The sequence below is a fragment of the Cryptomeria japonica genome, chromosome 10, assembly GCF_030272615.1.
Source record: "Cryptomeria japonica chromosome 10, Sugi_1.0, whole genome shotgun sequence".
NCBI classification, from domain to species: Eukaryota; Viridiplantae; Streptophyta; class Pinopsida; order Cupressales; family Cupressaceae; genus Cryptomeria; species Cryptomeria japonica.
This window is the reverse complement of record NC_081414.1, coordinates 732,354,563-732,381,864: the sequence shown is the minus strand read 5'-3', so window position 1 is coordinate 732,381,864 and position 27,302 is coordinate 732,354,563. Positions and strand designations below refer to the sequence as shown.

Here is a 27,302-nt window from a genome sequence, read left to right as displayed (position 1 = left end):
CTCTCCTTCTTCACAAAAGCTCCAGTCGCGGCGTGGAGTCTCCATTAGTCCTCCCTATACCATCAGCAGCCAACCCATAAAGATTCGGCTCGACTGCCACTCCGCCAACACCACCAGCCACACCACCCAGTTCGACTTGCCTTGCCAATTTCGTCGATAGCCTTCTCGTAATCGGCCTCCTACATCTCATCTCATCCACTAGCCTCACCTCCCCACCACCTTGACAAATTACATCTTCAATCTCCATTAACTGGACGTAGACCACCAGACCTTCCCAACCACGTCTCGCATCATCCTTGAAACGGACTCGAGTTTCCTCTCGGCGATGAAGAAATTGGATATGGGAATGCCTCGCCCATATTTCAACATTTTCCTTTGGAATTCCTTCAGAGAGGTTGAAGCCCCAACCCGGCTCGACCCATTCCAACAAAGAATCCATATTTAGCAGATATTCCTATGGAATAATTTTCTTCAAAACTTTTCTCACCTCCACGCATGAGTAGCCCAATTCTAGTCCCCAAGCCATGATGAGGGAGTAAATGTCCACTCTGCATCTATATCTGTGGCCGACAATTGCCACCTCCCCCCCCTGGACCAAACAAACCGCCTTAAAAAATAGTGGGTCTTTTGCAAGGAACATTTTCTTGAGCTTTTTCAGTGGGACGGGACCTTGAAAAGTTGGCATTAGGTTGGAAGACAACAAGGTGAAATTTGCTTCCATTTTCGGCATAAACAAGGAGAACACACTGTAGAAGAAATCCGATGAAGTCTGCTAAAACTAGTTTCCTTCACCAACTCACATACCATTCTCATTAATTGCGTGAGAAAACCAAAATTAGAATTAAAGGTGGCACACTCCACCACCGCTGCCATTTTAGAGGACATACCACAATAAATGTGCATTAACATGCGACCATACACGTTTGAAAAACCAGCCAACAGACAAGTAATTCGAATTTGCAAGCGTACCAACTTGGCAGGGACCTTAACTCCATCTCACTATGCCATCTTTACAATTGCGCCACCTCACTTCCTGTAATGCAAGCTCACAAGCTTCATTTGAAAGGCCGTCAACACTGATGTTTCCTCCTCTTTTTGCATGAGAGATACAAAAATCTTGGAAGGATTTTAGCTTTCCACTAATTATGTGTATGAATTTATTCAACTTCCAACACGGGGTGTCGCCTTTGATCAAAGCATTGACCACAATCTGGGAATCGCCCTCCAGAAGTACCTTCGTTGCCTTCATATTTACTGCCAGATCGGTTGCAAGTAAAGCCGCTTGAGCCTCCGCCTCATTATTGGTTCCATCTTGAAGCCTTCTTGCACCTGCAAAGAGGATCTTCCCTTCATCATCACATGCCACACAACTCGCACTTGAAGTCCCCGGATTACCTTTTGAGGCCCCATCGAAATTTATTTTCACCCATGCCCTCTCTGGTTTTGACCATTTCACAACCTCCCCTTCAGGAGAAACACACAAATGATTAACCCTGGGAAACCCATAAACGGGTCATTTAATAATGCATTATAAATATAAGTCTTATTTATATAAAACACAAATAAATAATAAAAACATCATATATCTAAAATATATATTAAATATAAATAAATTTAATAGTTAAAATTATATCAAAATAGTATATAATACTAAATTGAATTTATTTAGATTATTTTATAATATATAATAATAAAATATACATTTTTTAAATTATATATATAATTAAAAAGAGTTAAACAATATCCTATCTCCTTTCTTTTTAATCATCATTTAAAATTAAATATTTTAATTTTAAATCACTTAAATAATTTAAATTCTATTTAATTAGATTTATTATTCAAATAAAAACTTTCACATTACATCTTTTATTTCCTACAAATAAAATATTAAAAAATATATATTTAAATATTTATAATATGTATATCTATCTTGTAAAATATGTTTTTATCTTAAATTTAATTGTTTTTTATTTTTAATTATTTTTTATAATATTATTTCTTAAATCAGTTAAAGTATAAATTAAAATCTTCAAATAATATTATTGAATGTTACATAAGCCTTTACTAAAATAATTAAATTTTAAAAGATTCCAATATGTAGCCAACTGTATCGTTATTCAAATAATTAATAGAAAAGTTATAAATATATTATTATACACAAAGAAAATTGATTTTTTTTTTAATATGAACCAAAAGACAAAAACAATAAAGAAAAATGATATTTTTTATATTTTTTAAAATATAAAATAAATATGAACTTCAAAAATTTTAATTCTAAATGTTGATTGGTTGAACTAATTGAAAAATGGAATTGAATGAATACAATAGAACTAATAATAATAAGACACAACACTTGCTACAAATGAAATTACAAACTAAGTGATTTTAATGTTGAAGAAAAGTTCATTGTTAAATAGGCTTGAATTGGAGCAATGCTAAATGTCTCTCTTATTTAACACTCTTGCATTTTCAATTATCTATTGTATTTTTGCTGGTTGTTTGGTACCTTACATCTCTTTTTAATTGTTATTAAATTGGCATGCACAGTTCTGAAGCGCAACTAGTAAAGAAGGTGGTGAATGATGTGATTAGCACATTCGACAGAGTGCCGTTCTTCGTTGCCAATCACCCTGTGGGACTGGAAAGTGTGATTGACAATCTTATTCATAAATTTAAACTCAATTCAAAGGGAGGTGTGGTTAAAGCTGGAATATGGGGTATGGGCGGTATTGGCAAGACTGCACTCGCCAAGGCCCTCTACAACCAAGTTTCTGCTAATTTTGACGCTGCTTCCTTTGTATTTGATGTCGGCACAGCTGCTGCAGAGGCCATAGGCTTGATAAAATTGCAGAAGCAAATTCTTAAAGATTTAATCAGCTATGCTGGAGAAGTGAACAGTGTTGAGGAGGGCATATCTTTGTTCAAGCATCATTTTAGTCAAAAATGCGTGCTGCTCATTTTAGATGATGTGGTTAGTGTGAACCAATTAGATGCTTTGGTTGAGGATTCGCTGGCCCCTGGTAGCAGAGTTATCATTACAACCAGGGACAGACACATTCTCAATTTTGCGGGAATCTCATCTGAATGCATCCACGGGATGAGTGGATTGGAGATAAATGAAAGTCTCCATTTATTTAGTTGGCATGCATTTCTGAGAACATCTCCAAGCCCCACCCACCAGGGTCTCTCCGAAAGAATAGTTTATGCTTGTAAAGGACATCCTCTTTCACTCGAAGTGATTGGATCGTTCTTGTATGATAGGAGGAATGACCCAGATTGCTGGATTGAAGTCTTGGACAACATTACTCGCCACCCAGAGATTCATGGAACACTCTACATCAGTTATAATGCTCTTAGTGAAGAGGAAAAAGAAATATTTCTCGACATCGCTTGCTTTTTCATCGGAGAACACAAAAGGTATCCCATTGTTTTCTGGAATTCGATGTACAGGATGGTACACACAGCTATACATAACCTTTCCCAGAAGTTGCTTATAAACATTGACGACGAAGGTGTGTTTCATATGCATGACCATTTGAGAGATATGGGGCAACGCATAGCTGAAGAAGAAAGAGAGGGTACCCGACTATGGAATGCATTTCATCTAAGACGGAGAGTATCCAATAACAACAATTTCTCTCGCCTTCGACTCAGTGGGAGGAATTCACAAAGGCTTGAAACATTGTGTGGACCTGGTCTTCGGTTTCTTCACTTGGAGAATCTGCCCATTGACAGTATCACGGGAATCATGCTTCCTCCAGGTTTGATATGGTTACGGTTACAAAATTGTGAGAAGCCATCTAACTTCAGTCTTCGGCGTAACATTTGGCGCTTTGCAATACGGCGGCCATTTAACTTCAGACTTGTGGATAATATTTCGGATTTGAGGATACTGCAAATAGACGGGGATATTTCCAACTTCCAATATTTACTTTATAATATTCTTGGTAACTTGTCACATTTAGAGCATTTAGAGTTGAGAAACTTAAAAAAATTAAATAACTTCCCTCGTACCATTGGCAATCTGTCTGAGCTGAAGTGTTTAGATTTGGAAGGGTGTGAAAAACTAAACGAGCTCCCCAATACCATTGGCCACCTGTCACAGCTGCAGATTTTAAGTTTGAGAGGTTGTACAAAATTAAGCAAGCTCCCGGATACTATGGGCAACCTGTCACAGCTGCAGACTTTAAGTTTGAGAGGTTGCACAAAATTAAGCAAGCTCCTGGATACTATTGGCAACCTATGTCAATTGCAACATTTAGATTTGTGGTTCTGTACAGAATTAAACTGCCTTACCGATAATATAAACACCCTATCACAGTTGGAGTATTTAAATTTAAGTAACTGTAAAAAATTAAATAACCTTACCCATACCATTGGCTATTTATCACACCTGCAGTATTTAAATCTGAGTGGGTCTTCAAATTTAAATAACCTCCCTCATAATATTGGCAATCTATCCCAACTGCAGCATTTAGATTTGACTGGGTGCACAAATTTAAACAACCTCCCCGATTCCATTGGCTACCTGTCACAGCTGCAACTTTTAAACTTGAGTGGGTGTATGAAATTAAATAACCTCCCTTATACCATTGGCAATCTATCACAGTTGCAGCATTTAGATTTGAGTAAATGTGAATATTTAAATAATCCTCCTGATACCATTTGCAATCTATCACAACTACAACATTTGGATTTGAGTTGGTGTAAACATTTATATAATCTTCCCGATACCATTGACAACCTATCAGAGCTGCAGTATTTAGACTTAAGGAGATGTGAATATTTAAGTAACCTTCCCGATACCATTGGTAACCTATCACAATTGCAACATTTAGATTTGAGTATGTGTACAAAATTAGATAAACTCCCTTGTACCATTAGCAACCTTCACAGCTGCAGTTACTCTTTCGAGGGTTCACAAAATTAAATAACCTCCCTTGTACCATTCGCAACCTTCAGCTGCATTTATTCTTTGGAGTGTGTACAAAACAAAACAAGCTGCCTCATACTATTTTGAAGAAATGCACTATCATCGAGAGTAAATTCAGCATGGATTGGTACAAAACGGACTGTAGCTGCGCCCTCGTCAGTGCTACCGACAAGAATTTGGCCATGAATGAATGAGAACGAGTCTTATTCTTCAAGGCACTTGTGGGAAAGAGAGATTGAAAGGTGAGGTGGGTGCACGATGAGTGGTGTTACTTTCTTGTTTAGAGTAAAAGAATTAATATATACTTATTTGAATTTGACGCATTTTTATTTGGTGATGAATTTTCAGAGGATGTGTTCAAGTTTGGAAAGTTGGAAATTAAACTTCACCTCTTTTATGATGTTCAACGGTAAGCCTTCGTGTCTATTAATTTATTTTTATGGAACTATAAATGTTACCATCCAAAATTTGGTTATTTTTTATACATATTCTTATATAAATAAATAGGTTGAGAACTTGAGATTCATTAAATTTATATATTTTAATTGATATAAGTTAATATAAAAAATATTTTCTTTTAGAATTTTTAATATGTATCGATTTTTAATATTTATCCATATTATTATTATTTTAGCTATATTAATTTTATTAAAAAGTTATTTTATTTATATAGCATATATTTTTATTTTTTTTATGGAATATTTATTTTATTTTTCAATAGGCTAAAAAATCATAAAAACCACATGTAGAAGTTGATGATCAACCACATGAGCCAAAATTCATCTACAAGCAAAATGGTGAGTACTTAAAAACAAAACATACACCCCGCATAATGTATAAAGTCTTGCAGAAATGGTGAGTACTTGGAAACAAAACATAGTCCAATGTCTACAAACAACATTTCTCCCTTTAGAAGAATATAAACCAAGTAGAAATGCAGGAAGGCTTCTCTAGATAAGAATTGGTAGGAAGAAAAATCCAAATGTAGGGATGATGATGTCTTTTAAATTTGTTCATGTGTCACCAAAACCATGGAAGATGATGCCACAAACAAATCAGGTGCATACCCAATCACAATAGAAGGTGACAAACAAGGAACCACTAGAAACTGATCTTGAACAAGCTCTTAAGACAAATAAGATATGATAATAGGTCCATCACAACTATCATCAAATAGGAGAGGTAAACCCTCAAATGGGTCTCCCAAATATGAAATGTGAGACTCCACAAACAATGAAGCAATGTCTGTCAAATAAGAATCTCAATCAGGAAGACAAATAGATGAATTGTCCTTCTTAACATGAGTAAGAGTCTCAACAAAGGTACAACAACTAAGAATGAGCAATTTGAGATTTTAATGCATGCTCAAGCAAGAGTTTAAAAGCATTATGTGATAAATTAGGACATTTTATGTCCATACTGATTTCTCCCATAATATTTATAATTACAACCCTTGTACATGATTCCTTTCTCAAAATAATATGCAAAAATATACAAAAATATAAACCCTCAATACAAAATAGAGTCTCGATTTGTATGTAATTGAAAAGGATAAAATTTAGATCTCTGATGTAATATAAAGACCACTACATGACTATAATAACATCATGCTAATTTATCAAAACAAATCACGAGGAAAAATAAATGAAAAAATAATTGTTTCTTTTAAATCTTCAAACACATGATCAATCACATCTTTACTGTAATCACTCCTTGTATACCTCTTGCTATCAAGTATTAGAAATTACTGATTTTTATTTTGAGGATTATTTTGGACAATTTGTTAGTTTTGATATAGATTTGTTTGTGGTACCAGAGTAATCCTTTCCATGATCACAACTTCAAAAAAAAAAGAAGAATATTGACTTAATTTTGATATGTTATTTCTACTCGTATTTTAAAAAAAAATTCATTCAATTTATTATTTAATAGTTGAAAAATATGTAACATCTAGACCTTCATACCTCCACTTGATATCCCACCCAACAGTTTTCCAAATGTATTTATATTTACTATTTATTTTATATATCTCAGATTAAGATGTATAGAGACAGAGAACTGTACACCATTTCAACATAAAATTAGATGTATTTTTATAAACTGGATGATGCACTTGATATAATGTGGCCCAAATATAATCTTGTATGGACACATCTTAGATACGTTATTGAATTCATATATGGTATCTGATAGGCGGATACGTGCATCTGACAAGGGAGGGGAAGCATTGAGTAACTTAAAAAAAAATAAAAAAATAAACATTACTAGTTTTGAAGCTCAATGCAATCATCATCAAGCTTTGTTTAATGAAAATGTTCTGATTAGTATATTGAGCATGGGGAGGTATTTTAGGATTCATACACAGCACATTTCCCTTATCTGACTTGCTATTAAGTCCCCAGACTTGACCATAAACCATTTGTGACATTACAAAAGGCTTCATAGCAATTCAGAAACCCCTCTTATTACGAAATGAATTTTTTCCCTAAACCCAACACTTCATAGACCCCCCAGTTGACCTTTTTAATAGCAAAAACTGTTATCACTTAGAACATTGCTATTTAGATCCACCTTGTACATCACTCTAAAACACTACTGCTCCCAAGGATAAGTGAGAAAAAAAACCTATTGAAGGTGGGAATAATTTGTCTCCTGTATTGCGGGAACAACTTTTGATAGTTGTGCATTGTAGATAAGGTTGTTCTTCACTCTATGTACAAATAAGAATTTCATTGTTTTGTAAGGGAGAACGATATACAGTCCTCTATGTTATCAGAAACCAGATACGAAAATCGAAACTTAAATGGAAATGTGACGAGAAATATAATATTTAAAGGTTACGAAATATATATATATATATATATTACAGTTTTTAAAATATAAAACATAATCAAAATGATTAAGAATATTATAGGATTTCAATAAAAAAATCAAAATACATTTATCATAATGTTTACAATTATGATAATTTTAAGGAAAACATTTCTACAAAAATTTAAAATCTAATAGACAGTATCTCAATTAGAAATTTATTTTGTAATTTCTATTCTTAACTCTAGAAAAAACTAAAAATCCAACTTCCAAAAGTGATAATATAGAAATATCAACTGAAAAAAAAATCAAACTCCTTACACAGACTGCACAGAAAAGCTTGGTGAATATTCAAAAAAATCAATCCAAAAACTTTGGGCACGGCTCAGAAACCCGTTGAAACCCGTTTCGTTCATTGAAACGGGAAACGACAGGCTGCTGTCCTGTTTCTGGCAACCAATCTCAAGAAAGGGAGGTATTCCTGCATTAAAACTATCTTCAATCTCAGCTATGGCAGTGTAACCTCAAAAATGCCAATCACCATTAAAATTTCCCTCATATACATCATTCATGGCTGCAAAGGAAATTTGTTCGTCACCTCAAGTCAAAAAAAAAATATGGTCAAAATATCCATCTGGCATTCCCCTTTTGTGCCAATATTCTTCCATTTTATGTTAGATAAAAGTTTATTATTACTATATGCGTTGAGTGCGAATTGGGGATCAGATTTGTCTTTACAAGAAATGCAATGCTTTTAAGAAAGTAGCAAACTGCACCTCATTCAGGTTGTCATATATCCACTGTTTTCTTCGGATTATGTTTATCACATGATGTGTAATTGGTTAGCTGTAAGATCCGCCTTTCTGCCATTACAATTTTTTTTTAATTACACTTAACATCTATTGCAAAATTGATCGAATAATCATCTTCTATTTATTATAGCGTGAATTCTAATACTCCTCTATTCATCATAGTGGTGGCAACCCAATGACACAACATTGTTATATACTTGCAATCAAAGTATGAGCCTTCCATAATTAGGGTCCTTCCTAGACCCAAGCCTGAGCCTCAAGGATTCACTACTGATGATCCAACCCACGTATCTTCTCAGAGAGAGTCGAAGGCTTTGTAGTTAGCATTCAGAGAGAGTTTTCTCTCTTCCCTTGATGAGATCTTGATCCCTCTCTAAAACTTGACAAATAATTAAGTGAAGAAGAGATACACATTGCCATCAAGTCTTGGTTCCATAACCAAGAGTACCTGATAATTGGTGTTCAATGTGGACATATACACACGAGGGTCATATCACATCTCCTACACTCAGTGACTAGCACAATCACGTATACACAAGGAAACATTTCCTAGACATTACAAGTTCACATGGTGGCTAGCTCTAGCATACATCACATGCCTAATGAGTAGCTCACACATACATCACATAAACATTAGTGATTTTCTCATACAGGCATTACAGATGATGATGATGGTCTCACATATATACATCATAAGATATAAGTGATTGGCTCCTGTACACATGCAACAATAGATAATAGTGATTGGCTCATATAGGCATCGTAGAAACAACATGATTGACTCATCCTCAATGGCTAACTATCTCTTGTCCATAATGCATCCTAGATAGAGAAGGAATGTCAATTTACTACGAACTACACTGTGGGTCCCATTCTTTTCCCTGGTGTTTTGCACGAACGGATTTGGGTAGAGGATTCAGTGCATCCCATACTACATCGTGGGTCCATCCTCAACCCAACAGGGTTAAGTATACCATCAAACAGTCAGGAAGAGGATTCAATGCATCCCATACTACACCACGGGTCCATCCTCAGTCCCAAGGATTTCCACAAGCAGTGAACCAACCCAGCCCGATGGATTTTGACTTCAGTTGCCTATAGGTCACTGACGACAAGTCTGTCCATCTAGGACGAAGTAGCTTTCGACATATACCACTTAGTGACCTTAGTGATATTGTCAGATATCTTCTTCACAATCTCGGGTAACACATGGTATTGATCACCCCTAGGCTAGGTGATTGCTAGTGAACCCTCTCGATACGACGATTAGCTTCGATTACCGCTACTTGCATGGTAAGGTAACTACTCATGCAACTGTTATCATATCAAATCTCGGATAGCCGTTAGCAATCCTTCACCTTCGTGAACCCAGTGAGTGCTGGTTGATCCAACAATACAATAGTAGCCCTAGGCCTCCGCCATTGGCACAGTCCAATGACTCAACTTGCTAACTGTTACCGTATCATGTCCAGGGTAGTTTAGGCAACATCACCTTTGTGAAACAGGTGATTGCAGGCTAATCCCTTACAGTAGCCCAAACATCGATCATTGGCACGGTCCAACGATTGCTTGTCTCTGCATAAATATCTCGATGGTTCGCTCTTGTGGGGGGGTCATACACATCAAGATTTACAATACTAGACAAATAGATAAGTACAACACAATTAAGTAACTAAGGAGCCTATAACTCTAGGTTTAACTTCACAAACACATGATAAAATTATAAAGAACCAACACAAGATGGCCTCATCTTATCCTGTACCCTTAAGCCATTATGGTCTGTATGGTAGTCAACCCATGTTCACTTCATTGAACTTGCTATTCGATGGCACATTGCATAATATTACTCTTATTTGATTTTCTTAAATCTTTCATAATCTTTAAATGCCTAATTGGCATCATCTGAAGTCTATTAGGGAGGTAAGGTCAAAATGTTAGGAACAACTCGAAACCTTAGAGTTATTCCCCCCTAGACCCAACCCCTACAGACTTGAAGTCACAGGGGCATCCTTCACCCAAGGATTGTCTATGTTCCTGCTTCCAAACGGGTCAAAGTCACTCGTAGTTCTCCTTACAAGGTCTCTCAAGGGACACCTACGTTCAAGTTCCCATTGTTCATCATATTGACTCTGAGCTAGGTTGAGTTATCAGCACAAACTGACCCTAGTTCACACAAAAACCATAGGAAAATAGTTCTCTTTGAAGATCATATATTTGATTCAACAGTGAGGTTCTATATACAAAGCTCAATAGATATCTTGTTGTCATACAAAAGCCTTTGTACCCTGATATCCAAATACCATTGTAATATAGGTTATGTTAACGTTACACTAGAAAAGGATAAGATGACATTAAAGGGTTCAATTCACCTATTGCCACTACTACAGAATTTTCCCAAATGGCCCATAAAAACTGCATCTTGATATCTTCTTAATATAACCCTATCTCTAACATTTCCAATATTACAAGTATCCAAAAACTCACGAGTCTTACAACATAAGTGTAGAATTGCCTTAATCATAAATTCTACCCCAATATTCCATCAACCAACACAAACATTAGTACCTCTTTCTTCATCCCCATGATAGCTCTAGTAACAAGGTTCTTTTATTTAAAAGCAGTTATAGATATTATGTATTCATATAAAGTATTTATCATGGTATCAACAAAATATCAAAATTAAAGATATATTTTGTAAAGTATGGTGGTAGTACCACTAAACAAGGTCAACTTTAATTAAAATGTAATGTAGTCAAGAGTCGAGGCTCATAATAATTATATATTATTCTTAGTTCATGCTATAAGGTTATCCTATAACTAAAGATTTCATCCAAAACTATTTGCATCTTATTTCTTTTCAATTTCAAACATAAAGTTATTCAAATAGTTAACCCTTCATTCTAGTAAGTTCTTGGTTAATAAATTTTCCCAAATATCCTCTACATCATCTCGATAATGCAAATGTTAGGTTGATCACTTAACAGGAAATTCTCTTGTTTGCACAAACAATGCTTAATCCTTGGACCAAGACCCTATGTAATGGTGGGTACATAAACATGGAGTTACCTTATTTCAATCATAATTCCACATCCAAAAGTTATATCCTAATGCAAAGCCCTGTAAGGAATAATTTCCAAAGTCTCACCCTTAATCATGTAATAATTTATTCTTGCACATATATGTTATATTTACGAATTCAAAACTTCTCATTCATGTATACATATGATCAAATGGTACAATCTAATATATCATACCAAATTGAATGCTCACAGTACCAAGCATAGAGATAACTCTAACCCCTCCATAATAATAATATATTTATGAGTATATAATAGACAATGATAACATACAATATCATACAACATGTTTCTACTCATGATTCTAAAGGAATTCTCATGGTAGTGTTCATCCATCTGAGATCAGTACCAAGCATAGAGATAACTCTAACCCCTCCATAATAATAATATATTTATGAGTATATAATAGACAATGATAACATACAATATCATACAACATGTTTCTACTCATGATTCGAAAGGAACTCTCATGGTAGTGTTCATCCATCTGAGATCACTATAGCCAAAAGTATAAGATCACTATAGCCAAAAGTATCAGCACAACCCACCCATTATGCAAGCCTTGATATGTTTCCATGAGGTGTCCAATTTATAAAGAAAGGAAATCGATATATTCCATCAACCAGAGAAACTATCCATATTTAAGTGTTCTACTATTACATTTTGTATTATAGTAGCATGCCATGAGAAATCCCCACATATGTTTTAATATGAAGATTATCTCTTAGAATATTCTAGATTATCAATATGAAGTCACAAGTTTTTATAGCATTTAGGCGTGACGACGTATACCCTTAGGTTGCTCATTGTAATAAAATTTATGCTTAGCATACGCATCCTATTGCCATTCCCATTCACTTGTACTAAGGTATCATGGGCAATTACCATGATAGCCTAATAAGGTGTTCCTCTCCACCACATTGCAACTCTCGATTTACTTTTCTCGTAATATTATATCAAATATATAATCTACATGTCATAGCAATTGTTCGCTTGATAGATGCAATAGTATGGTTTCTTAACTACCATGAAGAGCTACGATATCAAAATAACTGACATATCACTTAAACTTTATATGTTCTTTATATAGATATATAATGCACATATCAATTCTATACCAACTTGCAACAGAAAAAGATAATCCCATAAATTAGTAGAACATTCTAAGTACAGAAAATAAAATTCTAAAATATTTAAAAACATGTCTCATAAAACATTACACTGCAAAATAAAAGTACAATATTGAGTTATCCAAACATCTTTACCAATTTCTATTGTACTAGGCAACATGATTTTCCTACTGTATATCTTGCAAACCCTCTCAACTGTAAAAATGAATAATTTATTATTATGTGCTTATTTAGGAAGGAAACACGGTAGAAGAGGGTACTTATCTTTCTAAGAAATGATGTTGAATATATGTTCCTAATGTAGGCTCTGAAGTCTTCCATCTTGTTACCAAGATAAGCCATTAGCCACCAGCGAAGGAAATAGACTTTTCCAAGATTCTAAAGCCTTTCTTCTCACACTCCTCTGTTCCTAATTTGCAGACGATTCTCTATAATTTTCTATTTACATCAATCTTTGGTGCTCACGGGTTTCCTTACTCATGCTCAAATGATCTTCTTATTGCTTTCCTTCCTCAATATTTCCCTTTTCTACATTAATGTCTTTCAAACCTCTCCTTCAATGCAAGCAAGGAAAATGCTAGCACAAGTTGTGGAATATCACTTACACCTGTCCATTGCATTTGCCCGAAAGCTTTTGAAGCCTTTCACTCGATCTATTTCGGGCTTATCCTCTTCTCGATCTAATCATTCTCTCCCTTCGTTCGTCTTTCTCTTCTCTGCCTCCCACGCGGTCTAACCAGTACCCTTCTGTTAGTGCGTAGCCCACCATGATTCCTCCCTGTCTTGCAGCCCCTCACTAATCTTCTTGGCCGCTGCATGTTTAGTAACTTATTTATACCAGGACGGTCGCAGCTTCTATAATTGACAAGACTCTTTAAGCTGCTATAGATGTGCATACCCTGTTGTAAAGCTTCCATTCGGCATAGGCGGAATGCTGGCAAAACTGTGGAATTTTGGCTTTGCGCTAGCCGATTGCATTTGCTTGGAAGCGCCTAAAGCATTCTCACCAATTTCTTTTTTGTGCATACCTTTCAATTGAGCACTGAAAGTTATTATAGATTCAGTAATTGAGCGTGTTTCAATTTTTGTGATAGAAGCCACAAAAATTAATTGTTTTGAGGCTCGTATTCCTTCCTATGCATAGACACCATGCCTCTTTATGAGATTACCAACAACCCATTGACGTGTTGATCTCAGGGATGTGACATTAAAAAGATTTTTTTAGCATTACGAATCCCATTAATTTTAATCTCACTATATTAAAATTAAACTCTTTTGCATTCTAATTTAACGCGAATCATTCACAAATATCGTATTCAATATGGTTTGTCCTATTATGCACGTTTCTTGGTTGATAATTTCTGTTTGAATGGATTACATTTCCCAATTTTGTAAGCGTTGAAATGTATTATCTCATTTTTTTTGTTGTTGCTTTCATTTGGATAATTCTATTCTTTAGGAGACCAAATTCAGATGGCTTAACTTCTACTGAATTGGATGTATTTTAAATGAAACAGGGTAATGAATTTTCTGCAGATGAATACTTCATGGTTGCAAGCTTTGTTCTTCCTATAACTTAGCTGTGTATGCACAGCATGCATAAGTTATTTCAAAGGTATAATTATTTAATTGCGAACTTAAATTGTTCTTTAACTTGCTTCATGATTTGTCTTTCCAAATTGCCAAGAAATATATTTTGCATGAAGTTACTATGTTTTGAGTATGGACACTCTGCAGAATGGTGTATATTATGATCCAACCGTTCCAACAAAATTTTCTTTCTGTGTATGTCATTTTGTATTGTGTGGCCGCGAGTGCATATGATATTAAGGGAAGTGGTTTTATTAAATGATGAAGTTGACCAAATAATTTTATTGCAGTGCTGAATCTGTTTTTCCAAGATAGAGTGTTGTAATTGCTTCTTCATTAGGAATAGCTGGGAGACTTGCTTGTCGGCTAAGCTCTGAGATTTGTTGTTTGCCTCATTTGTTGCATTAAATTCGCATCTTTCGTTTTTTTGTTTGTTTAATGAGTGTACAATATTTAGAAGCTTCACTGTTAAAGTTACTTTGTTTCTTGGATCAAATGCATATTTATAGTAAGCACGCATATACTTGACAATAAAAGGGAGGTAAAATTTATTGAAAACAGAGAAAGGGGAACAACAAAAGAGGGCAAACAGTCCAACAAAGAACAATTACATCATAGATTTATCATGACTAACAAGCTGATCAAGCACTTGAGATAAGTAGGAGAGAGTTGACCCCTATCCTCAATAGACCAACCCTCCCCAAAATCAGAAGCCCACTTGGCCAAACAGTCAGCCACCCCATTCCATTCACTGGGAATATGCGTGAAAGTGACTGTAACACAAAACTCACAGAGTGAGAGAATCTGACGGATAATCATCTGAAGCTGCCAACTAACACCATCAAAGCTTTGTTGGTTCAATAAAGTCACCACAACTTGGGAATCAGACTCAAACACAATGTGTTGGCAACCAATAGAGCAACAATGCTCTAAAGCAACCAAAATGGCCAGAGCCTCCATGTAATTGTCCGTATGAAAACCCTTAAAGATAGAAAAAATAAATTGAACTTGCCCAAAACTATATTGTGCCACACCACCAATACTTGCACATCCAGGGTTACCTCTTGAAGACCCATCTGTATTGACCTTGAGGATACCAGGAGGAGGAGGGCTCTAGTTACCTACTCTAGAGATCTTCCGTAGAGGGTGATGACATCTATTTCTGAAGAGCTGTCTAGTCTTCTACATACCATAATCCTGAATATCCCCCTAAAGAGGAAGATTAAAACGGTTACAGAAATCAATCTCCCCAGAGGCAGGGCCTCTAGAAAATCACATTTAACCATAATAGTCTCTCGGAGGGAATGTATAATTTTCCACCATACATGCTGAATAGCTAACCTAGCATCCTGAAAAATCCGACGATTCCTCTCAAGTCAAATGTGCCAAATGATAAAAGGAGGCCCTAAAGACCAAAAAGCTTGAAGAAAAAGGGTTTGAACAGGAGCCCGACCCCAACACTCCCAGAATTCAACAAGGGAAGAAACATGCCAACAAGGGTGCTTCCAAAAGTTCCACCAAGTGTGCCAAATCCTGCTAGAAAATGAGCAATCAAAGAAAAGATGGGAGACCGTCTCCTCTCTATTACAACATAGAACACACATAGAAGGCACACAGAAACCTCTCTTGCACAAATTGTCCTTGGTAAGACACTTGTTCTGGACCACCAACCACAGGAAAAAGTTACATTTGGGCTAGGAAAAGTTATTCCACACATGCTTCCACCAAGGAACCTCCTCCCCACCATAAATTTGACGAACCAATTGCTCATAACCTGCAACAACATAATATTTCCTAGAAGAATCATTGCCCCAAGCTAAAATATTTGAATTGGATAAGGAATTACAATCACGTGAGGACAAAATATTAGCCAACTTTCGTCGAGCATCCTCATAACCACCAGGTGGCTAGTCATCAAGACCCTTCCATCTATAACCAATGGCCGGCCGAAAATGTTGAATAGTGTTGTAATGTCCAATCGTAGTCCAACTAGCAGCCACAAAGATATCATAAAGAGGTTGTAGATGAGGATACATAGAAAGAATGGGGGGATTTCCGTCCCAAGAGTCCAATAAAAAAAGAGCCTCAAAGCCTTTATTACAAATCCAAAAGAGCCCATTCTTAATAAGCCGAGCCCCAATTTTCAAAGTATGTCATATTACAAAACCCCTACCCTCCATCTGGCAACGAGGAACATCCCAGCTATGAATAGGTCCCAAATACTTACAAGGATACGAGCCCACACCCGATGTTGATTGGTACACCACCTCCAGTATAACTTAGCAACCAGAACCTAGCTGTGCAAAACTGTAGAGCGAAGACCAAGGCCACCCTCATACTTAGACCGGCAAACAAAACCCCACCTCACCAAACTCCAATTCGAAGACTGTAAATTACCTCCACAGAGGAATTGACGAGATAAAGCATCAAATTCCTTGAGGAAATATATCAAAGCAGTCTACACAAAACCTTGATAAACAGGAAAAGCCTAAATCATAGATTGAAAAAGTGTAACACGAGCCGCAATGGAAATCCAATGATGAGTCCAATGATTGACCTTTCGACGCAACTTATCCAAAAGATACTTCCAAAATGGTCTAGGCTGACGACCAACCACCGTAGGAATCCCCAAGTAGATGAAAGGGAGAGATCCAATCTGAAACCTCGGGATAGTAGCTATTCTACACTGAATAGGAACTAGGGTATTGAAAAAGAAGATAGAAGACTTATGGTCATTCACCTGTTGCCCCAACACAGCTAAATAAACATCCAATGAATTCCTAATATGCCCAGCGTCTTGAATACAAGCCACTCCAATAAGAGCAGTGTCATCCACAAATTGCAGGTGTGAAAGCTTGGGAACACCAACACCCCAATCCCACCCCCGAATCAAACCTTGGGCAACCCGAGCCTTTATGAAACGACCAAGGCCCTCAGCCATGATGATAAACAGGTATGGTGAAAGAGGGTCACCTTGCCGCAAACCTCTAGAAGCTCCAAATAACTGTGATGGCTCACCATTGATAAGAACTAAAAAAGATGCAGAGGTCACGTAGCTTATAGCCCAACTAACCCACTCTAAATTGAAACCGAAGGCCAAAAAAACCTTGTGCAAGAAGCTCCATTTCACCCTATATAAGCTTTGGCCATATCAAGTTTAATAAACATAACTCTCTCCTTAGACATTGACATGGAATGAAGGACCTCAAAGGCAATAACAACCCCATCCAAAATTTGTTGGCTAGCCACAAAACCTCCTTGTTCATAAAAAATTAAAGACGGAAGCCAAATTTTAAGCCTTTTTGCAATCAATTTGGTGATGATCTTATAAACAACATTGCACAACACAATAGGACGAAAAAAATCGAGTTGAGTAGCACCATCCTTTTTGGGGATAAGAACCAAAAAATTAAAATTCATAGCCCAAAGCATCTGCTTACTATCATGAGACTCTTGGACAATTGCCAATAGATCCAACTTGATGATATCCCAAAATTCTTGAAAGAATTCAATAGGAAAGCCATCAGGTCCAGGAGTTTTGCCTTTAGCCATCCCAAAAACAACTTCCTCTAATTCTGATAGACACCTGGCGGGTAAGAGATTCATTCATCACATCAGTAACCACATAAGGAACAAGCAAGAATCTGATTTTCCTCCACAGGAGCATGAGGCACATCATCAGAGAAAAGGGTAGAATAATACTGAGAGGCTTCACGAAACATCACCTGAAGAGATGTAAGCTGAATGACCTCAGAATTAATCAGGGAAGAAATAACACTCCTCTACTGACGAGCTTGAACATACCTATAAAAAAAGGCAGTATTATGATCACCTTCTTGAAGCCAATCAATCCTAGCTTTTTGTTTCCAGAAGATCTCCTCCCGAAGTTCCCACTCCTCCAAATCCTTTAAAGCTCAAGACTCCACATTACCCAACTCAACAGTGAAACCAAGGTCTCAGATTTGCCAAGTGATAACATCAAGGTGCTCTTGAGCTTCTCTTTTCCTACAAGAAAGATTGCCAAAACACCTCATCTTTCATATTTTAAGATTGTATTTCACAAACTGTAACTTCTTAACAAAAGAATACATAGCTGTACCATAGGCTGGTCCCCCATCTCGCCACCTTTGAACCATGAGGTCATGAAGAGACTCATCCCTGAGCCACATGAGCTGAAACTTAAAAGGAGGATTCTTAGGGCCACTAACAAACCCAGTAGAAAACTTGATAGGCCAATGATCAGAACCCCGCCAGTCCAAAATTTCTGAAGAGGAAAGCACCCTATCACCAACCCAGAAGCAAGAGACCAAAAATCTATCCAATCTCTATGAAATAGCCTCCTCTCCATATCTCTGATTAGTCCAAGTAAAAACCCCATTAGAAGGCTTGATATCAACTAAGCCAAGAAAATCAACATTCTCTTGAAAGAGAACAGAAGAAGAGCCCAATCTAGCAAAGCCCCCTCCCCCCCCCCGCTTTTCAGCCAAACTAAGAACAGAGTTAAAGTCTCCAACAAGGATCCAAGGAAGATAAGGAGCACAAGACCGAACATACCTAAGATTAGACAAGAGCTGAGCTTTACCCCGGATATCAATAGGAGCATAAACATTAATAACCAGAATAAATTCACTTGATTCCAGACTAGAGGCAGCCAAGGAAATAGAAGACTGACTGGAGATCCACCAAAGAGGATCCATCTTTCTTGGGTCCCAAAGAAGAGTCAATCCACCTGAGCACCCTAGGGAACCAATACGCTGACATTGGTCGTTTGGCCACACAATCTGAGCTTGCTGAAACATGAGATCAACTGAAAGCTTGGTCTCTTGAATACAAAAAATATCTGAAAGATGAAAACTCACCAAATCCCGAATAGCTTTTTGCTGACAGGGGCTATTCAACCCTCGCACATTCCAAGAAAGAATAATCATTTCGGGGATTGTGAAATTGTGAAAAGTGAGCGTCAATAGGCCTCACCAACCCCGACTCCGACTCCAACAAATCCCCGGTTATATGCAGCTTCTCTTGATCCTTTTTTCGGCCCCCCTTGGAAATATCCAAATAACTTTTTTTGTGAGTGCTGAAACAAACCCAAAGCCTGAGAGGGACCCCTACTCTTGGCAGATTTCATAGCTTGCTTGTCCAAGTTTGCAAGTGAAATATCATCATGCACAATCTCAGAAGCCGCTGGATTCTGCTCCTTCTGATTTGAAGTAATAACCTGGTTGCCAAGCCCTAGCACACACAGAGGTGCACCCCCGAAACTCTCACGATCGCCCCGTCCCGAAGTCCAGAAATCAAGCACGCATATACTTGGGAATCTGAATGGTTATGTACTTCGTAGATGCTATGCTTTGAATATAGAATTGCATGAAGCATTTCAATAAAGTCTTTTTAATTTTCACGATATTAATTTTTTTAGTCGTTCTAAGCTTGACCTGCTTAGTCTGCTCCAGAGAAGCAGACACAAGTGTCATCAGCCCTGTTCTATGCAAGTTCTTCTAGCTCCATTGGGACCTTCTATCTCCATGGTTGCTGCATTTATGCGAGACATTACGTCTCTGTTGTCAACACAATGTACTAGTTTGTAACATTTCTTCTTGTAAACAATATTTGCTTGCATGAATTTGTTGCTAGAAATTTTATATATTAAAATTTATTACCTATCATTTGGATCTTAGTTTAACCAAGTCTTCACTCTCCAGTGTGAGAATGTCTTATTTTATGTATGTTTCCAAATTATCAGCACGATTATTATAGAGGTCTACAAGTGATATGAATTCCGGGATATTAAACTTGTATTATATTGAGAAGTATCAATTCTATGGTTAAATGGTTATCTATCTCTGAACAGATATTATGATGGAATGTATGTTTTTCTTTCTAGCTACCTTTACCTACTTGTTTTTTCTGACTTTTTGTGAGTACAGGTGAAGTTTACTTGGATGGATATAGCAGGATCCAAAAAGAAATTCTATTAAGGGTCTTTGGGGCAAACCATTCCACAAGATTGTCAACAGAATTTTGAAAATCTTCATTGTTAAGACACCAGTGAAACGTCTAGGGACCTCTTCGAGGAATGAATTCTCTTGCTGGGAATGATGATAAGTTTGACAAGATTGCTTCTTGTCATGCATTCTGCAGATGAACACGCCATGAAAGAAAACATTCGGAGTGCTGTACAGAAATCTTGCATGAATTATCTGTATAAAACCCTTGTAGATTCAAATCTGCAGGTATGTTTTTTATTGCTCTGCATTTCTAAAAGACATAAAATACATAATTCAAACATTGGCGGGCATTATTGTAATTTAACTTTTTTAGGTTGAGATGGCTGAATTGCATGGATTGAGAACAATTCTGCAAAGAGATGTTGCGGAGAAGTCACCAGAGTAACAACCGTATACTAGCTTCCTTCTGTCGGTTGCTCTCTAATTCAAAAGTAAACACAGGTATTGATAAAGCAATTGAGATATAAATTTATTAAAAAGAGACCCAATTCAATTTATATTGTTGTTCGAAGATAAGTTAGTTATAGCCACATAAATTTGTGACAAATGTGCTAGCTTCATTTGTTGTTGAATTGTTGAAAAATTTAATCCTTATATACATCTTCTTTGTAGTCAGTGTGAATCCCAACAAGGTGTGCTCAACTTGCTTTTACAAACAAAAATTATATCTGCTTCAGTAGAAACTGAAGAAAATTCACAGGTATAGTCAATTGAGCCTGGTTCCTTTTGTAAGAAATAGAATTAATGCTCTCTATGTTATTCAATTTAATACTGAAGAGGATGAACTACAGAATATCTGTTCAATTTTATTCATATGCTCTGGCATTGTCATTGTAGTAAAATATGGAAAGAAATTTTAATGTATAATATAACTATTGTTTTTTCTTTTTTCATTTGAATGGGGTGGCCACTTGCCCAAATTGAAACGTGATTAATATCATTCAAGCATGTTTAAGTTTCTGTTATATCTAAAACAAAACATTTAAAAGAGTTGATAGTAAATATTGAAGCATACAAAAATATAATTTTTAGACTTCTGGCCATGGACCAATTGATTTTTCATGTAAAAACCTGAAGATGATGTGTTTTCTAAGCATTGCCTTGATGGCCACAGGCTGCATCTTATAGTTGTTCTTCAATTGCTCAAGATATCACCTCAAGTTTGGCAACTACTCCACCTGTTCCATTGCCTGCTTCAAAACTGGCTGTGCAGTCGTCCGCAGCTAAAACAGAGATGCCTTCACAGTTGTATTCTATCACGTGCGCCTCCCATATTGTAAAAACAGTCTGGGGAATGTAGAAGATGATGATTGTGACAACTTTCAGTGTTCACCAGTCTCCATCACACTAGTTTCTGAATGCACATATTGGCATGAATCAATTTCAGAAGATTCGTCCAAACAGGGAATTGATTTCCGAGCCAATGATTGATGATTTTTAAATATTTTCTGGATCCCAGATTCAACTATAACAGGGGAAAACCTATCAGATAGACTCAGAAATTTACTTTCTGTAGCTTTTGATGAACATATCACAGAACGAAATTGAACTGAACAGAAAGAGAACCTCCAAGAAGATGATTTAAATAAATCAAGTGGAGATGGCAGGGGATTCTCAGTGGAGGATCTTTCCTCATTCCATTCCTAATGGTGACATAGCTGATAAGTATTAACTCAAGTCCAGTCCATATGAGCAAACATAAGCAAAACCTCAAAAATCAAATGTCTTACCATCCCAAGGGCTTCTCTATCCCTTGACATGATTAAACGAGGCGATTTAACCATAATCATAGTAGATGGCATTATATTTTTTTTAAAACGGTCATTGAAAAATTTGTTTTCCAATTCTGAAATGGAGTCAAAGCCCTGTTTTGAAACCACTATTAATTCATATTATTTTGTATATTCATGTAATTTTATTTTTTTTCTATTTAGATGATGTCTTAATAGACATATATAATGACTAATGGAATTATATTCTGTAAAGCTTGGCTCCTTATTGTGGCTTCTTAATCCACATACACATGTATACATATTTCGTCCCATTGTAACCATTTATAAACACTTTTATACATTCATCTTAGTCAGTTGTTTATCGCATTTATCTATGAGCGTACTTCTATTTAGTTATTTATCACTTGATTCTAGGTGTTATTCCATTTTAGGACAAGTCTACAGACACAAATTTGGTTAATTAGACCCAATTTTGTTGTAATTTAATGTTATGCGTTAGTACAGAAAGACATTCAATGCATTCATTCTAATCATCTCTATCACATCTTAGAATCTATAAGCAATTAAAGATTATCATTTTAAATAGTGATTAATAGTTAACACTCTTCATTTCAGTGCAATAAAAATAATAAAGATTTTGTATCTTAAATACTTGTTTGTGTTTTGATATTGTTCAATTTTAAGAAATTGATCAAGATATAATGCTCTCACCCTAACAAGACATTTCCAATACCACTAGTCTTTAATTTTTTTTCAAAAGGTAGAAGATTAGAAAATATAAGACAAATTACAAAGCAAGATTTACCAATTACTACGACAAAACCTTAACTAAAGTATATATCTGCAATCACGTACAAGTCTGCAAGGCTATAAATTTGTCTTTTGATAGGTAAAGATCTAGCACAAGGTTCTAGATAGTTATATTGATAGAGAGACCTTATTTCCTGAGGTTTGACAACAATTCAAGACCTAAAACCTTATCTTCTGGGCATTCATCAATTAATGAGGTAGTAGAATTATTTTTAATTCATATATTTTTGGCCTTTGTAAATCACCAAATATCAATATTCAGTATTAATTTTTTTTTTTCAAAATTCAGATGGCTTAACTTCTAATGAATTAAATGTATTTTAAATGAAACAGGGTACTGAATTTTCTGCAGATGAACACTTCGTGGATGCAAGCTTTGTTCTTCCTATAACTGATCTTTGTATGCACTGCATGCATAAATCATTTCGAAGGTATAATTATTTGATCGTGGACTTAGATTGTTCTTTTCTCGCTTCATGATTTGTATTTCCAAATAGCCAAGAACTATATTTTGCGTAAAATATTATGTTACGAATGTGGATACTCTTGCAGAATGGTGTATATTATGATCCAACTGTTTCAGCAAAATTTTCATTTTGTAGTGTGTGGCCGCAAGTGCATATGATATCAAGGGAAGTGGTTTTATTAAACCTTGAAGTTGACCGAATAATTTTATTGCAGTGCTGAATCTGTTTTTCCAAGATACAGTGTTGTAATCGGTTCTTCATTACGAAAAGCTGAGAGACTTGCTTGTCAGCTAAGCTCTGAGGTTTGTTGTTTGCCTCATTTGTTGTACTAAATCTGCATCTTTCTTATTTATGAGTATAGAACATTTAGATGTTTAACTCCTTTCAGAAGCTTCACTGTTAAAAATACTTCGTTTCTTGGATCAAACGCACATTTATTGTAAGCACATATATTTGGGAATTTTAATGATCATCTTTTGTGCAGTCTGCAATTATGTCACAAAACGAAATTTTCACACAGAATTGTAACCGCTTACATTCATACTCGCACTCAGACAGCAGATTTACTTGGTTTTAAATGCCTTTTCACGGCCAACAATAGGAGTTTCACAGTTTTACACAGGCACAAAGACCTTATTTTGCTCTGATACTCATGTTGAATAGGAAAACAAAAGAGCATTCCAAATAAAGTTAAATACAAATTTCATTATATCCATTCAGCTGGCTTATTATATCTAATGCATTAGCTTTGTTTTCTGTTAAAAAATAACTTTTCACCCAACTAACTCACCTAATAACTAATTTATTAATGTAATATCCTAGCACATAAGAGCTAGGAATTCCTGAATAATAAACTTGTAATCTATTGAAAGTATCAATTACATGGTTAAGTGGTTATCTATCTCTGAACAGATATTTTGATGGAATGATGCATTGAGAACAATGATGCAAAGAGATGTTGTGGAGAAGTTGCACACAAGCTTGCTTCTGATGTTTTCTCTCTGATTCAAAATTCAAAACAGGTATTGATGAAGCGATGCAATTCTTTTAAGATTTACAATTGAGATAAAGTTATTATAAAGGGACCTAATTCCGCTTATTTTGTTCTCTTTGAACTCATTCTGTTCGAAAATATGTTTGTTATAGCCACATAAATTTATGACAAATGAGTAGCTTCATTTGCCGGTGAATTGCTAAATAACATTTTCTCCTTATATACACTTTATCAGAAGCCAGTGTGAATCCCAACAAGATGTGCTCAACTTGCTTTTACAAAGCAATAATCATACCTGCCTCGGTAGAAACTGAAGAAAATTCACAGGTATAGCCAATTAATCCTCATTCCTTTCTTTACAAAATAAATAAATCTATAAATAGAATTAATGCTCGTTATGTTATTCAATTTAATACTGAAGAGAATGAGCTATAGAAATTCTGTTCAATTTCATTCTTGCTGATATTTTTAATTAAATCTGGCATTGATATTGTAGTAAAATATGGAAAGAAACTTCAATATGTAATATAATCATTGCTTTTACTTTTTTCATTTGAATGGGTGGTTACTTGGCCAAACTTTTACAGCTCAATATCATCGAGCATGTTTAAGTTTCTGTTGAGCATGTTTAAGTGTCTGTTATATCTAAAACAAAGCATTTAAATGAGTTGATTGTAAATTATGGAAGCAGACATAAATTTAATGTTAAGATTTCTGGAGCATGGATCAACTGCCTTTTCTAATTATACTGAATGTTGCATGCAAATACCTCAAGATCATGTGTCCTAAGCGTTGCTTTGATGGGCACATGCTGCATCTAATAGTAGTTCTTCAATTGCTGAAGAGATCACGTCAAGTTTGGCAACTACTCTCTGCCTGTTCCATTACCTGCTTCAAAACTGGCTGTGAATCATCAGCAGCTAAAACAGAGATGCCTTCACAGCTGAACTATATCATGTCCAACTCCCATATGGTAAAACCAACCTGGAGAATGTAGAAGATGATGATTGGGACTGTCCACCGCAGTAAATTCTGAAGGCATACATTGGCATGAATCAATTTCAGAAGATTCTTGCAAACAGGGAATCGATTTCCCAACTAAAGATTGATGAATTTTAATCATTTCTGGATCTCAATTGCTTATAGATTCAACTTTAACAGGGGAAATCCTATAAGATAGACATGTAAACTCACTTTCTGTAGCTTTTGAAGAACATGTAACTGAGCAGAAAGAGAATCTCCAAGAAGATGAAATAAAATAAATCAAGTGAAAATGGCAGCCACAAGGATGATAGAGATTAAGCTTGGTGGAGGATCTTTCTTCATTCCATTCCTAATGGCGAGATAGCTGATGACCTACACATCAACTTCTGAAGTCCAGTCCATACGAGCAAACAGAAGCAAAACCTCAAAAATCAAATGTCTTGTCATCGCAGAGGCTTCGCAATCCCTTGGCATGATCAAACCAGGCGATTTAGCCATAACCTTGGTAGATGGCATTGTATTTTTGTAAAAAATATGGTCATTCAAAAATTTGTTCTGTAATTCTTAATTGGAGTCAAAACCCTGTTGTGGAACTCCACATATTTGCCATTAATAATTAATATCATTTTGTTGGTATTATTTGGTAAATTGTATATCTATGTCATTTTGTTTTGAGTCTATTTAGGTGATGTATGAATATACATAATGTTTGATGATATTATAGTGTAAATTTGGGCTCATTGCAATAGCCTCTTAATCAGCACATGCATACATAAACAGTTAGCCCTACCTTAATCATTTATACACACTATTATACATTCATCTTAATTATTATTTTAAAAAAAAAAATTGTTTTATCTATCTATACATTTATTTCTATTTAATTATTTTCCACTTAAATCTAGATGTTATTTCATTCTAGAACAAGTTCGCAGACACAGTCAACCTTATGATTGTGAACATGTCATTTCTAATTCTAAATTCTAAATTCTAAATTCCAAATTCAAATTTGGTCAACTAGACCCACTTATGGTGCAACTAAATGTTATGTGCTCGTATCAAATGACATTCAATGCATTCATTGTAATCATCTCTTTCACATTCTAGAATCTACAAGCATTTAAAAAATTATCAGTCTATTAGAGATTAATAGTAATGCTCATTAATTCAATGCAATGAAAAAGGTAAAGATTTTGTATCTTAGGTGCTTGTTTGTTGTTTTGATATTGTTCAATTTCAAGTGGTTGATCAAGGTACAATAAATAACATTAGGATTAATGATAGTTTGTAATTTTTAACTTTTGAAATCTTTATAATTTATAATATCAATTCTTATATTAATGATATGATAATAATTTTCAATTACATTTTTTATTAGTTTATCAAAAAAATAAAATTATGAATCAGCAACTCAGTGTTATTTACAAAATTTTATAATACTCAAAACATAACACACTAGCATAATTTTATAAATTTTTGTACATAAGAATTTCTAAATATGTTTACATGAGTTTTTATTGTTACACATGTAATAAGTTGACCCTAATAAATCATAATATTTTTTATCTTTTCCTTACTTTTTGTTTTTGTTTCGTTGTCTCTAGGTCTTTTATTGTGTTTTTTGGATCGTTATGTGTCTTATTTAAGGAGTCAACTTTATAATTGTGTATTATTTTTTAATCCTGTTTTTTATGACAGATCATAGAGTGTGATCCAAAATATCAAAGCAAAATATATATTCTCAATTTTCTACTAGAACCTTTACAATGCATTACATGGACTATCAAAATATCATTTCTTTAAAGTAATTGTGTGTTTAAAGGTCATAGATTCATATCTATTCATCTATGTTTTGTTAAAATGATACGACGGTGTCACATCAAATTGAATATTTAAGGGTGCAAGTTTAAGGGTTTTCTTATTCTATGCCAAGGTTAGATGCAAAACCTTTTA

At 35.3% G+C, this 27,302-nt stretch overlaps 1 protein-coding gene across 4 annotated transcripts in view; it reads left to right on the top strand.

Moving 5' to 3' along the window:
* LOC131057516 (disease resistance protein RUN1) overlaps positions 1-26,050 on the top strand; it is a 41,314-nt gene extending 15,264 nt beyond the window's left edge. Inside the window, exons 2-12 of one of the 4 annotated variants that reach the window (XM_059212078.1) lie at positions 2,548-5,175; positions 5,282-5,342; positions 14,281-14,378; positions 20,281-20,586; positions 20,675-20,802; positions 20,978-21,061; positions 23,238-23,335; positions 23,586-23,673; positions 24,284-24,393; positions 24,601-24,692; positions 25,141-26,050. In XM_059212078.1, coding sequence (XP_059068061.1) covers positions 2,548-4,930 — 2,383 coding nt within the window. In that variant the 3' untranslated portion in view covers positions 4,931-5,175; positions 5,282-5,342; positions 14,281-14,378; ... (6 more) ...; positions 24,601-24,692; positions 25,141-26,050. Of the gene's footprint in view, positions 1-2,547; positions 5,181-5,281; positions 5,343-14,280; positions 14,379-14,643; positions 14,730-20,280; positions 20,587-20,674; positions 20,803-20,973; positions 21,062-23,237; positions 23,336-23,585; positions 23,674-24,283; positions 24,394-24,600; positions 24,693-25,140 lie in introns of those variants that run through there. The other 3 variants (XM_059212076.1, XM_059212077.1, XM_059212079.1) reach the window with 3 other exon arrangements.
* Positions 26,051-27,302: the final 1,252 nt, after the last annotated feature.